This window comes from Seriola aureovittata, chromosome 22 (assembly GCF_021018895.1).
Source record: "Seriola aureovittata isolate HTS-2021-v1 ecotype China chromosome 22, ASM2101889v1, whole genome shotgun sequence".
Taxonomy (NCBI): domain Eukaryota; kingdom Metazoa; phylum Chordata; class Actinopteri; order Carangiformes; family Carangidae; genus Seriola; species Seriola aureovittata.
This window is the reverse complement of record NC_079385.1, coordinates 19335624-19350786: the sequence shown is the minus strand read 5'-3', so window position 1 is coordinate 19350786 and position 15163 is coordinate 19335624. Positions and strand designations below refer to the sequence as shown.

Here is a 15163-nt window from a genome sequence, read left to right as displayed (position 1 = left end):
TGTCTGTGGTAACCAGGTGTGATCTTCAGCTCAGGGTCGCCACGTTTAAGATGTGTTGACACACATATTGGGTGCGTGAGAAAAACACACACACGACACTCTGACATGGACGGAAAATTTAAATTATAAATGTGGTTTTTTACGTCTCTGAACAGAACCTCAAAGCATGTGTTTAAATGTTTTATTTATTTACAATTTAAAAATTATTTTAAAAAATAACACATATATAATAAAAAACATTACATTTCTATTAGAAATAGTAAAAAAATATATTCAAAAGAGAAAACTGTGGGTAAAGAGAACTGAAATGTCAAGTTTGAAATCGTTTGGATCTATTGCAGTGTGATAATTATGGAATTATACAAAATAAAAAGGAGTTAAGTCAAATAATTAAATGCGGCACTACAGTTCGTGGCTGTCACCTCACACTCGGTTAGAACCGTGTGGCCAGTCCCCCGTGTCGAACATGTGCGACATCAGATAGTCCTCATACTGTCCGTCTATCAGCTTGGCTGCGTTGTTTCTGGCGAACCAGCAGTCCACGCTCTGCGTCCCGCTGTAGATCCGCCGGCTCTTCTGAACCACCGGCACCGAGCGGTCCTTCACCTTCAGGACCGGAGACGCAGGAAGCTCCGCCAGTCCCACTTCCTCATACAGGAACTGACCTGAAAGCAGATTGGATCAAAGGCGCGAGTTATTTTTAGTAAAAAGCCTTGACGGTTGATTTTCTGCTGATGTCCGTTCAACCGTTGTGACCATTTGTTCCCACAAAGATAAAAAAGGATTCAGTTTCCACAGAATCGTGCCACAGGCAGTTAGAGAAAACTTACCCTGATGAGGCTCTACTGGCTAAAGTCTTGGCTTTATTGGATCTTTTTTTCTCCACATTTCATTCTTTGGCCTTCGTGCAAATCGTGCAACGAGTGCAGGAGTCTCCTCACAATGATCTCCGATATCTCAAACTGCATTAGACTTAAAACTCACATTTGTTTTTGTTGGGTCTGCAGCTCCTTGATGCAGAATCAGGCAGGTTAAACTGCAAGTGAAGCTGCTCGTAAACTGATGAGGAAGAATCTTTCCATTCGAGATGAAATGTTTTTATTTTGGCTTTTTACTCAGAGTGAAATATAAGCCAATGAAAACACATTCACTGTAATGTTGACCCCAGGAGTTATGGATCAGTTTGCATTCTTAAATCTGGATTTATGTGAAATTCCCGTTAATTTTGGCATCACACCCTGCTTTCAGGTTTTAATTTCAGCTGATGAGGCATCTCAAAAACAAATGGCTGAATTTCCTTGAAACTTTGCGGTGAGTTTTTATAGTCCTGACCTCTTTCTCAATCACCAGCCTTTCTGAAGAAGTTTCAAAACTTCAAAACTGATTCCCATTAAACTTCACGCTGCCCTGGGAGCTCAGTCTGGCCTTCTCATTTTCAAACAAATATGAATACAACCCATAAATCAAATTGAACAAATACAAACCTGCCGCAGTTTAATTCAACTCATAACCTCTTTGTTTTTGTTTCTGAACATATTTAAATCATTTAGCTGGAACCGGATGTGGAGCCACTCTTGGGATAAACTCCCTACTGTTGTGATGTACTGCATATTGTTCCTTCCTCAACGATCACATGATTAAAGCTCTAACCCCAGTGACGCTCACCCAGCAGGCCGTGGCAGTTGTGGGACAACCCCTTGCTGTTGCCGATGTAGAACCCCAGGTGGTCTCTCTGGTAGGGAGCCGGGTTCTTGTACTGATGCAGCAGGATCACAAAGCTGATGTTCCCGCCGACCGTCACCGTCACGTTGGACCTGCCCACAATGGACACCGACAGCGCTCCGCTGTCCACCGCGGCGGTGGAGTGGCAGGGCAGGACGATGCGGTCTCGGCCGTCCAGGATGACTTTCTTCGGGGTCACCTCGATGTAGGCGCGCTTGGGGTGATCCACCACGACGGTGATGGTGCTGAAGTAGGTACGCTGCTGCTTGTGGCTGCCCGGCGGAGGCGGGGCGCCGATTAGCTTGCCGTTCACTGTCACACCTGGAGAACAGAAAAGTGAGATAAGACTTTAAATGCCTTTTGATGATGTTTAACAGAATTATGAGTATTTTTTTGGCCATTTTATGTCTTTATTTGACAGGAAATGCAGCCCGCACGGTTTGCACCATAACCCCTCAGCTGTCAGGTCGCCCCGGCAACATGAGTCTTACCGGAGTGCTTGTGGTCGGATACCAGGCGAAGGATGTGTCCAGGCTCACCGTTGATGTTAAAGCACACTGTCAGTTTGCTGAGGGGGAACTCCACCACAAAGTGAGGGTCACCGTCGGCTGAAGTTGTCAAAGGGGATAAGAGACGGTTGTTTTCAAAAACACAGCTGACGACTTAAAGTGAAATGTCCCAATTTGACAGAGAATTCATTACACAGTGTAAACTAATGAGAAACAGAGACAGTTAGAGTTTGATTTGATGGTATGGAAAGATATTCCTGGATATAGATAAAGGCCTTGTTGTCAGTTCTTGAGCTCAGTTTATGTTCTATACAAGTTTAGTTCACATCTTTAGCCGGGTTCTCCTCGGGCCTGTGAGAACCAGCTCAGATGAACAGAGGAGCGATGAGATGAGAGGAGATGATAGAGCGACAGTAATGACAGGGTCATTAGCCCTCGCTAACTGCCTCTGATGGGATCCCTCTCTTAACTGTAACACATGCACAAACATCCACTTCTGAACTCTTTACTCTGTCCGGTTCACCCACAGTGCGTGTGTGTGTGTGTGTGTGTGTGTGTGTGTGTGAACACGCACATGCATGTTTAAAGTGCCACGTAGGGCCTGTGTTGGCATTTCAATTAGACCCTGCATGTTTTTTTTTTTCTTCCCTCTTTCCAGGTTATGTTCAGAGGCGTCCCTGAACCCCTCGCTGTCTGTGTGATCGCTGCCGACTGTCTGACGAACATCCAAATTACAGGCCGCCCACAGAGAGGGTGTCGAGAGAGAGTCTACTGTACATTCCCCCTCTCCTCTCTTTCAAGTTTTACTGAGGAGCTGTGTAACCGCTGCATATATCCTTACAGTACATAGGGTTCGGATGCTATCGGATGAAACAGGCAGGGAAATGCGTATAACTGTTTACATGATAGAGAGAATGGGGAGTCACCTGATGTTTTGGAGATGGTGATGGATTTCTTGGCCGGTCTCCTCTCAACTTTACCTACGAGGAAGAGAATATTTATCTTCTGTAAATGAGACAAAGGGCTGCAATTGTTCAGTGCTTCCTCTTTAAAAAAATTCCATATGAGTAACATAAACTGTTGTTGGGTTTGTTGTTAGTGCAATACAGGGTGTCTGAGGAGAGGGAACAGTTCAATGGTTCAATCAATCTGCTTGCAGCCTTGACATGCGGCTCTACGGAGTTTGTAGTTTGCTCCTTTGCAGAGGTGTCGTTAGCTGTAGTTAGCTTGGAGTCACAACAGTTACAGTGGCTTCCAAAGGTTACCCGGTCAAATGTTGGGAAAAGATAAACCACCTCCTTTTATCTGTGCATGTGCTAAGTATCATGCAATTACTCATATTTCTGCCACAGTTTGGTAAAAATATAGCTAAATACATAGCTGTAAACAACTAACCTTGCTAGCGACAAAAGATAGCTGTGTATTTAACCATATTTTCTCCAGGGTATGGCCATACACAGTTTTTGTTTGTTGCTAGTCATACTTCCACTCCTAGGAATGACAAATGTAAACAGCTAACTGTGCTAGCAAAAGATAGAAGCTGTTTACAGCCATATGTTAGCAAATTTCTTCAAATTAGCTTTTAATAAACAGCCTGTTTTTGGCTAGTTGGTCGTTAGCGACAAAGCTGACCATGTTAGCAACAAACAGAAGCAGTTGATTTTGCAAAAAATATGAAAATTAGCTTTATGGACTGTGTTGAAGTGGATTATGGAGGTGTTTTCAAAGTCTCAATGGATATTTTGCTTCAAGCTAACTAGAGCTGTCGTCCACCGCAACAACAAAAAAGAAAGGATTTTCAGAATCAATTTGATGCTAAAAATCCATTCTGGTGGAGTATTCTTTTAGAAAAGTTGTAGGTTTCAATCCCTCAAGAGACAGATCAGTTTTTATCCCTGTGTTTGCCTTTTGTAGCAGACTTTTCACACACTCTCTACAACCACATCTAGGAGACACAACCTCACCAACTATGTTGCGCTGAGATGAAGTCTGGCTTCCTGGCTTCCTGTTGGATTTCTGTGGCTTTCCCTCCTCTGTGTCGCCTGGCAGCTCATTGGCAGTTGAGACGGCCTCACCTGCTGCTGGGTTGATGGTGGGCGCTGGAGCCATGGTGCCGTCAGCCAGGACCTCGGGCTTCTCCACCACCAGGTTGGTGAGGGGAGTGAGGAAGTGGTAGGTCAGAGAGAGGTTAGTGGCCTGATTAGTGTGGCCCTCCCTCTCCTTGCTGGTTTGGCTACGCAGCCGCGACCGCAGCCCCTCCTTGACGCTCAGGAAACCCCACACACGTTCCACAAAGTCCTCTGCCACTGAACCCAGAACGTCCGCAAGTCCCTGTGCACCCCCTGACCCCGGCGCCTTGGCACCGGACGCCATTGCGGTTGTAGCTGCTTTCACGCGGTTCGCGGTCTCCATTTCCCGGTGCCGCAGGGGCACGTCCGTCTCCAGGACGATGCTCTTGTCGTTGTTGCTGGCGGTCACCTGGACGTGAAGGGACTCTGCACTTTGGTTGGTGAGCTTCCCAGCGATTACGATCTCAGAACCGTTGAAGTAGTTGGTGAACATTTGCTGAGTGACGTACTTGACGGAGTCCTCTGTGTAGTTGATCCTTATGTCGGACAGCAGAGGAGTTCCTATCTCGTCATAGAACCTGGAAAGAGACGAGAAGAAATGCAGGATTGCAGTAGATTGTTGCAGAGACGACAAGGCAACAATCAGGTATCTCGTAAGCTCTCTAAGGGTGTGTTCAGACTGATTCCCCCTTAGAGAGTTCTGGAAACAAACGCAGAGTCATCAGGCAACTAAAACCTCTTGGTTAAGGCTAGATTGAGGTTCTGGTCGAGGTTCTGGACAGTCGTCGTTGGTAGGAGACGGGATAGAAACAGTCACAACACAATTCAGCTTTATCAGCAAACAACGTGATCTGCACAGTACCCTGCTCTTCTAGCCATCCAGCTGAGCTCTTGTTGGTTTTGTACCTTTGCTCAAGGGCACATCAGTGGTAGTTTCTTGAGGGAGGGAAACGAAACGTGGGTTGTTATTCCAGATTTCATCAAACGTCTTGGTAATCCAAACATGCCACCTTCCGGGCATAAACCTGCTTGTCTAACCCCTTTAAGCCTCTGCCACCCCACTTCAGAGTCTGTGCACACATTCATTAAGGAGTGTGTATGAAGCAGAAATGTGTGTGTGTGTGTGTGTGTGTGTGCATAAGTCCTGTGTCCCATCCTTGTTGTCACGCTGCGGTAAACTTCCTCACCTCTTAGCCAGCGTGTTTGTTCAAGCAGGACGAAGGCTATTATCTGCGGAGTCTATCTGTTAACCCCGCGTACATACCCAGACGCCGGTTTCACAACACGCACACATTCCTGCTCAACTGAACAAACACTTTGTGTGTCCGAGTGCGGAAGAGAGAGAGAGAGAGAGGGAAGAGGGTTGTGTGTAAAAGACAGGGCGGGGGGTCCGAGAGAGAAAGAGGGTGGCTGTTGTGGTCTGTGGCTGTCACATGTTGAAGTTGATTAAAGACGTCTGTTGTCAGCACCGTCACATTTGCGGTCTCCGTTGCTTCGCAGCTCGATGAGAGATGGAGGTGCGTGTCGGAGGGGGAGAAGGGAGGGATTAGGAGAGCTAATTGCTTAATAAGAGGTGGATTAGACTTTTATGAGAGGGGAAGAATTGGACATTAATTGCTTATTTTTAGTAATATTCAGTTACGTCGTCGTATAAAATAGGTGTTGAGAATTTGTTTATTAATTTTCCTACGCTAAATGCCTTGTGTCTAGGATGTGTTTTGTGGGATAATCCTGATTGATTAACAACTGATTCCTGGGAAGTGCATTAAAAAGATAGAACAGCGTAAACCAGAGATGGTTTACGCTCCCAAAAAGGAAAATGAGGATCTTGCATGAAATTTGTGGCAAAATCTTGTATTTTTTAAAGAAATAAATACCTCAAAATGGGGCGTTCTAGACAGCCCACAGTGAGAGAAGGGTCTTCTGGTTTCAGGCCAGTTTTAAACCAGTAAAAATCCAGAAATAAGGAGTTAAAAAAATATTATGTTCTCGTCAGAAAAAGCTGATGTGTAACTGAAAAGGTAGATCAAGCTTCGGGCCAGAGTCTTGCCAGTTTTAAACCATTTTCAGTCCACATTGTAAAGCCAGTCTTAGACCACGTCAGGGCGGTTTTAGACCAGACTAGTTTTATGCCAATTTTTAGACGACTTTCAGACCACATTTTCAAACCGGTTTCAGGTCTGTTTTAGACAAATTCACACTATCTAAGACCAGAAGTTTGGTCTTAAACAAGTCATAGTCGACCTAAGCTTAGCTCTTTGGGATTTAGCCAGAGGAAGTTTTGAATGTTGGTCATTTAGGAGCTGAGATAATGAACAATTCCCATTTTGGTAATTTTTTAAAAATCCAAGATGGCAACCATATTGACATCTAGGAAAATGGGATTGCTTATTTGCTGAAAAAACAAAAAGGTTTAGACTGAACATAAACGCGCTCTTACCCTTTGAGCATGGCGCTGGCGTCGGCCTCCTCGTGGATGCGCCTCATCATCCCGCAGTTCTCCAGGGCCATGCGCTCCAGCAGCCGATAATCCACATCGTTTCCGATCCCGATGGTGAAGATGCAGAACTTCTCCTCCACGGCCGAGCGGGTGTTCCCCAGGATCGCCGTGGACTGGATCTCCCCGACGGTCGGTCGCCCGTCCGTCAAGAAGATAATGAGGGACACGCTGTTCGGGCTGGCGTCGGGGCCCGAGAGGTAACGTCGAAGCAGAGTGGAGCCGGTCTGGATGGCGCCGTCGATGTTCGTGCCTGGAGCGAAGGGACGCCATTGGAGATTAATACTCATATGAAAATGTCAAGGACATGGAAATACGTTTTTATTGCCCTGAAGGGAAAATGAAGAAACCAAAGCTCATTAAACAAGATGTTTTTCCACTTTCAACCCGTATTCAGTGCAGATCTTCACAGTTAACCATGTTCGTTCCAGAAAACCCATCTCTCACGGTCCATTTAAAGTCTTCAGTCAAACCTTAAATGAGACATTTTATGCGACTACAAGAGGAACCGCGTGACGAAGAGGACGAACCACGAGGACGATGAAGTCTCACCTCCCGTGGGCATCAGCGTGAATATAAACTTCTTGGCGTCTCTGACGTTGAGAGGTGTGACGGGAACCAGGCGGTCGGGCTGCCACACTTTGATCTTGTTGGAGAAGCTGATGAAGTTGAAGTGATCGTCAGGACGCAGATCCCTCAGGATGGTGAACAGAGCGTCTTTAGTCTGAGCGAGGAAGAGGAAGAGTTGATGTCAAAACAGTATAAAAAAATGTTTAAATATGAAATTGAGCTTCTGTTTTGTCGCCTGATTCGAGAGGTTTAACGAAGGATCTCAAGGACGCTCTTCAGGAAATTGCCATTTTGAAAAAAGCCTTCAGCGTATTGATGGGGAGGTTTATATAAAATAAAAATATAAAATATAGAATAAAAACATATTCAAATAAAACAGCCTTCAGCCGCTGTGTGGGAGCGTCCACAACAGCACTTTGAAAACTTTTAAAAACTTTTACTTCCAGTTAAGTAACTTTGTTCTGAGAATTAGCTTTAAACTGTAAATAAAAATAACAAGAATTTTAACTCCTAACCTCTAAAGTTAGATAACACATTTTAACCCACAAAGTACGACGTCGTCTCCTTTATCTGACTCTTTGTTCATATCGAGTTAAATAATCAACCTCAAGATTTCGTTTCCTTTGTGAAGACACAGTTAAATCAAATCAAAAAAAGTCTCTTTGCTGGATAATTTAATCAAAGTTCCTCCATCCGAGTTATGAACCGAGATACAAACTAAACATGGAGTTCTGTCGGTCTCTAAGTATTGACATGGGGTTTGTAACATACACAGTTGCATCTGTTTTATATCTCGTGTCGACATATAGTGTGTGTTATATTCTGTATACACTACAGATCTTTGTACACAGCCCGGTCCTGCTCTCTGCAGTGAAGCCATGCGTTATTGTGTAACCGCAGAGAGCTGCAGTGGTTGGAAACAAACCATCAGTCAAACTCTCACAGCCGCTCCACCTCCACCTGTGGAGGGTGGTGTTAGTAATGTTGGAAACTAGTGTCAGAAACAATCATACGCTTAGTTTTGTTTATTATTTTTTGCACCTGACATGTAAAAAGACTTTGGTCATGCATCCGTCAGTGTATTCAGTTGGTTCTGAATGACTTCCATATGTAATTCTTTACAAAACACTTGATCCAAACAAACGTGAAACATTTTCTGGATATTTGCGACTTGTTGAATAATCACGCCACGAATCTTGACACTACATTGTAAAAAAATAAAGTTCAAGTTTTCAGGTTTTAAAAAATGTGTAATTTGTAGAAAGACTCGGAGTCGCAGTGTCTGCAGCTCTGCAGCCCCCCCCCCCCCCCGAGCGTGGGTGTGATATATAATTTGGTGTATGGGCTGTATACAGCAGGGGTCAGAGCCACACTGTGACCTGCTCTGAAGCCCTCTATTGTGAAGCCACATCAAAACTCACTTGTTCTGTTCCTGCAGTCCATTGGGGGCAGCCGATGGGTGGCAGGGTGGGGGGGGGGATCAAGGGGGTCGAGGGTGCTGGTGTCTACAAAGTTCCATTACCCCATAGACACTGACCTTCCTCCCTCACAGCGCGGCCTTGTGCTGCGTGTGTTTCCACTTTTCCTCCTCAACTGAAAATCTGTTTTTCAGTTTCTCTCTCGTCTCCTCTGGTTCTGTGATCTCGGCTCATGGCAGCTGCAGGGATCAGCTCTGAGTCTGGCGGAGGGAGGGAGGGGGAGGAGGTGTGTGTGTGTGTGGGGGGGGGGGTAACTGTGCGATTGCAGATGGAGGAAAAGGTCTGATAATGATATTCCAGTGTGGGAGTGAGGAGGTGGGGAAGTCCGGTTTCGGACCCAATACAGCGATTTGAAAACACTGTAAATGTCTTTGTTCGGGAAGCGAGACTCTCCCAAGACAAACTCCAGGAAAATAAAAAAGACCAAACCCAAATTACCCCTGGAGAGTGAGCGTCAAATTTACTCTAATTAAGACTCACATTTAATTGCTGAGTCAGAAAGTGTCAAATTCAAGCCCATATTTTTCCATTTACGAGAAATACTGTAAACTTTATATCCATCCTCTCAAACAAACATCTGCTAAAGATATTTAATCCATCATGATGAAATATGGAAAAAAATAAAATTCTCAACTCAAGGTCTACTTACTATCTTTTTCCAGCGCTTTCGACTGCATCTCACAGTCTTCATTAACAGGTGGCGTTTGCTCAGAACCCCATCTACTGATGAAGACCATGACATGTAAGTCAAAAGGTCCTGAAACAGCTAGTGGACATTCAGTTGCTTGAATCGTGTCATTGCTGCGTGATAATGAGACTAAAAGCACATTTTATTTTGAAATAGAGTTTCCCATAAGCAATTGAATGCACCAGGATGGATGGATGGATGGATAGATAGATAGATAGATAGATAGTCGTGTGTTTGCTGTAGCTTTAATCTGGCAGCAGTTTTCTGAGCGTGCTGCTTTACCTGTCTGATCTTAGTCCCCAACATGGAGGCGCTGGTGTCGATCACAAACACCACGTTCTTGGGGACGACGGGCAGGTCTTTGGGAGCGAAGTAGTGGACAAAATGGCCGTTTAAAACCTGGGAGGGGGAGAGAGAGAGAGAGAGAGAGAGAGAGAGAGAGAGAGAGAGAGAGCGAGAGAGAGAGAGGAGTTTAAAGACAGGCAGCAGCCGGCGATCAGGTCGGTGCGATTGTGATTGAAGATGAAGCTCTGCGCTGAAGACGGACAGAAGAGTTTGGCAGCGGAGGGAGAGTGAAGCTGGTGGCGGGAAGCCAGAGAAAATGAACGAGTAACAGGTGGGTGGATGAGTGTGTGTGTGTGTGTGTGTGTGTGTGTGTGTGTGATAGCATGCAAAATATGAGAACTATTTTTATGCTTTTTCTGGTTGTCTGCTTTTCTTTATCAAAAGCGTCTGTGTTTATTTTTGTGCTGCAGTTTATCACAGGACTGTTGTTGACGACGTGACTCTCTCTCTCTCTCTCTCTCTCTCTCTCTCTCTCTCTCTCTCTCTCTCTCTCTCTCTCTCTCTCTCACCTGGATGTCTCCTATCCCCATGTCTCTCTGGACGTCGTAGCGGATCACGAAATCTCCCAGGATGCCGCTGGTTGTGATCTTGGCCTGCTGGACGATGTTGGGGCTGAAGGTGATCTTGCAGACGTTCTTCTCGTTTTTGGTCACCGTGGTGACGGGAGGCTCGGGCCTCGCTGGAGCACAAAGAGAGGAAGTGTGTTTGTGTTTTAACTGGATCGAGAACAAAAACCCTGAGAGATGAGTAAAGTGACCGTGACCCAGGAGCGGATACAAACTGGTGCCAGTCTGAAAGATGAGATCCGTGTCCTTTTTATCAGTTTTAACATGAAAATAAGGGAATTTATTAGATTTATATTCAGTATTTCTATTTAAATTCTATATTTATAAAGAATCGTTTATGATATGAAATGAAAAGAATATGATTTGAACATGGATAAAAAAAAAAATAGAGCAAAATAAGAAGGTAAAGCTTCAAAAATATGAAATTTATAATGTAATTCACTGATAAAATATTAAGATGTGATCTGTAAACCTGGTGTCTTTGGTGCACTGGGCACATTTGTGGCTCCGGTGCTCCTGCCGTTGCGGAGCGGCAGCACCTCCAGGTCCGTGATCAGGGAGTGGTCGACGATGGTGACGTCCAGGCTGAGGCGGCTGACCAGCTGCAGCGGCCGCAGGCTGGTGACGTGCTCGTAGCGCCCCAGACGCCGCTGCAGGAGCTCCTCGTAGGTGAGCAGGAAGACCGCCCGGTTCCTACCCGGGATATTAACCGCCGTCCTGAACACCTCCACCTGCGGCTCAGGACTGGAGAGAGGAGGAAACAGGTCACTGACAGTTTAAAGGAATAGTTTGACCTTTATTTTCCTCCTTTCTGAGTTAGATAAGAAGAACAGCGTGAAGTTCTGCTCTTGCTACATAGCTAACGTTAGCATTAACAGCTGTTTACTTACCAGTCTTCAGTGGCTTCAGCCATTGTTGTGTTTGCAAGACAAGAGGTAATAATACGTCCTCTGAGCAGCTACTTCTTCAGGGCAGACTGGGTGCTACAGTGACTCGGTATCGGAAAGTGGCGAGGCAGTCCGATCGGGCCGGGGCTAGCTAGTTAGCATGCTACCTTCATTAGAAGAAAAGAAGTTTGATGGTTGATTTCCACCACTGGAGACAGATCTTAGTGAGTTTCTTCTAGACTGTTAGAAGTAAACAGCTGCTAATGCTAACATTAGCTATGTAGTTATCCTCATTCTTTGATTTCTTAATGAAGATTTTGACTTAACTCATTACTGTATGTATTTTATGTTTAGCTTTTACTGCATTGATGATGCTGCTTTCATGACAGGCCCTATTTTAAAATCTCTTTAATGGCTTCAATGTAAAATTTAAATAAAACTGAAACTGAAGGAGCAGCAGCTGTAAACAGAGAAAACACGACGTGAAAGAAAGAAGAGAAAATATTAGAAGAGGTGGAGCTGTGAGGCGAACGGTCCAAGTGGTGATATCATGAATATGGAAGAACTCTGCTTCTGTCTTAATCTCACATCTTCCACTTCCTCCTCCTCCTTCCTCCTCCTCCTCCTCCTCCTCCTCCTTCCTCCTCCTCCTTCCTCCTCCTCCTCCTCCTCCTCCTCCTCCTCCTCCTCCTTCCTCCTTCCTCCTCCTCTCTGCCCTTTACACAAAATCTCATTTAATAAAATGTCACTTTTCTCATGACAGCTGGAAACGTGATGTCACTCCTTCCATAGATCACTTCTTAGCTCACACATTTATGTGACTGTTTGTCTCTGAATCCATGATCCCCTCCAGCCTCTCTGCTCACACACACACACACACACACACACACACACACACACACTCTCTCTCTCTCTCTCTCTCTCTCTCTCTCTCTCTCTCTCTCTCTCTCTCTCTCTCTCTCTCTCTCTGTGGCCGCCTGGTTGTGGTAAAAGACGTCTTAGTTGGGATATTATCAATGTGTGTTTGCAAAATGGGAACATTAGAGGGAGCGAGTGCTGCTGTGTAATTAGGAGACGCCAGACCATAGGTGTGTCCACACACACACACACACACACACACACACACACACACACACACACACACACACACACACACAGGTTTCTCTTACCTTGCGTCACCTGACTCTTTGTTTTTGGGTTTGCCGTTCTCCTGTTTGACCCTCTTCTCCTTCGGCCTGACCTCGCTCTGGTAGACACGCCCTCCAATGATCCTGGTTCACGGGGTCAAAGGTCGAGGATTAGAGAGCGGCACTCATATTCAGGACCCACCTATTGTCACGGGGCAACCGGGTTCTCTCCGACAAAAGACTGAATTTGTCGGCAAAATCCTGTTGCTGCTTATTTACGGGCACCAGTCCTGCTCCTGAATGAACTACGGCTCCTGTGTGTGTGTGTGTGTGTGTGTGTGTGTGTGTGTGTGTGTGTTAACAGCCGAATAAAAGTAGTCACCCTTTCTTGTCTCCTTGCTAACATCTCCATAAAACACCATCTTTCCAACACGTCCAAATCTGCTCGGACTGACCGACATGCAGACGGGCGGGGACCATGTGACTGTTTGGTGTTTTACTTCTAAAAAAAATAAAAGATGCAAAACTTTTTCTGTTACATCGCTTCCAAAAAAGATTTCTGACATTTATCACTTGATCTCTGTTTTAATGATAAACTTCACAACGTTATTTCCACATGAGTGAGACCAACAGGAGCCCGTTTAAACATTGACTGTAAAGCAGTGGTGCCCAACATGTGGGTGGAAACCCCTTCTAGGGACCTGAGGGGTCACATGACGGTTAAAGAAAATATTCAGACTTTTTCCACAAATTTTTGCCCTTTTTTCCTCTGAAATACTTTTTGCTTTCACCTCCTCAAGGTTCTGAAAGTCCTTCATATTTGTGGACCTGCTTGTAATTGATCTACGCTAAGGCCATAATATGCGATGGGGGGGGGGGGGGGGGGCGATCATCCATCATCTTATTTTGATTTGAGCCCCACCACCTGCTGCTCACGTGACACTGTGTGACTCTTACATGGTGAAGTTGGAGACGTAAGCGTCCGCGGGGATCTGGAACTGGAAGACGCCCTCGGTGGCGGCGGAGTGCCGGTTGAGCATGGCGCAGTACACCGCGGTGAAGGCATAGCGGGAGATGATGGTCGTTTTGATGGAGAGTTCCTGGATGTGCGGTTTGGTCTCCTGCAGAGGAAACGTTTAAAACACCATGAATATTACGCAACCCCCAACGACGCCTATAAATATACTCTGGAACTGCGCCACTGACGCTGAATCTGGCACGACGGATTTTACGCATCCCCGTTGCGCATGTTGACATTATTTTTGATAACTCATCCAAAGAAAAGCTGGACTTCCTTTTAGCTGCAATTACCAAACAGTCAGAGGAATTCTGTTCCCCTGAGCCATGACCCAGCGCATTACAGCTCCTCTGGCACATCTGCGCGCTTGGCTGATCTCCGCGCGTCACGCCCATGGCGCACAAGTTTAGGATGACAAAATTCACTTCTAGATAATTCAAACTAGGTCATGCATTCTGGGGCCACTGTTAACAATAGAAATCTGTGTTTGATCAAACGTTTTCTTAATGACAGGAAGGTCGGTTTCTCCAAACCTGCAAACTCCTGAACTCTTAATATTTATCCTTTGTGCCAAATTATCAAACCCAAGACATCAAGATAAGACCGGACATTAATTTTTATCCTAATTTTCAAATAAACCTCTTAAAATTACCTTTGTTTTCCATTGAATTTTATTTTAAAAGCACAAAAAAACCTTTGGATTCAAACTTTTAATCTTTAAAATTAAGGAACAAAAGTAGAACAGCGTCACATCTCTGCAGTGAATCTGACTTTACCTTGGTTAACAGAGTTTTCACCTGTCGGGGGACCCTGCGTGGTGCCTGTGGGTACAAGGAAAAACAGGTCACGAGAGGAAATCCAAACGCCAGAACGTGCTTCACTTCACTTTTAAATATCTTACAATGTCCAAATCAAATTCTGCCAAGTCGGAATCAATATCATCTTCAAACTGGGAGCCCTCCAGTTCTCCCAGTGCTACACTCGGGCTGGCACATGTCAGTAAGGTCAGCAGCAGCAGCAGCAGCAGCAGCATCTTTCTCCAACAGTCCCGCTCAGTGAAAAGTCAGAAACATAAATGGGACATTATTTCCGAGTCTCCGTCAGTCCGGGTCAAACAGACGGAGCGGGACAGGGGAGTGACACGGTGTGAAGGAGACAAAACACGCCCACCCACCGGAGGAGAGAGATGCGCTGTCCCACTCTTGGATAAGTGGCAATTTGTGCTGCCGCCTTTACGGAGCGTCGGAATTTTGGGGGGAATTAGAAGTAAAGACCCAGGGAAAAAAAAAAAGGAGGAGATCCCCACATTGTTATGTGGGTGTGAAGGAGAGGAATTTGTCTCCACTTTGATGCATTCAAGTGCTTCACGTTCAACATGATGAGTGAAAATTCAGTCAAACTCTTAGAATTTTCCCTCGAAAAGATTCCGATGAGTGAAGGAAGCTGGTGGCGTTTTATATTCTGAAATATAATAATCTATAATAGATTATAATATAATATAATCTGAAAGGAAAATCTCCCACATGCATTTCCACCAGGGGGCAGAAATCCAGCATGAACCCAAAAGTCATGACAGATGGAAAACATGCTGCGTATTGGTGCGTTTCATGTAGACTACTATATGTTTCATTTACCCTTTAACTAAAACTAACTAACCCTTTCATTAAAATACATAATTATGATGAAG

General features: G+C 45.2%; 1 protein-coding gene across 1 annotated transcript; it reads right to left on the bottom strand.

The window, feature by feature from the left end:
- Positions 1-167: 167 nt before the first annotated feature.
- Positions 168-14678, bottom strand: itih5 (inter-alpha-trypsin inhibitor heavy chain 5). The gene is made up of 14 exons (XM_056368108.1): positions 14378-14678; positions 14253-14297; positions 13416-13579; positions 12501-12602; positions 10917-11188; positions 10388-10557; positions 9816-9932; positions 7350-7521; positions 6741-7050; positions 4196-4878; positions 3158-3211; positions 2214-2330; positions 1666-2043; positions 168-665 (listed from the first exon to the last, which is right to left on the bottom strand). The coding sequence occupies exons 1-14, from the start codon at positions 14507-14509 to the stop codon at positions 424-426; spliced, it is 2958 nt and encodes a 985-aa protein (XP_056224083.1). The 5' UTR covers positions 14510-14678; the 3' UTR covers positions 168-423.
- Between the last annotated feature and the right edge of the window lie 485 nt (positions 14679-15163).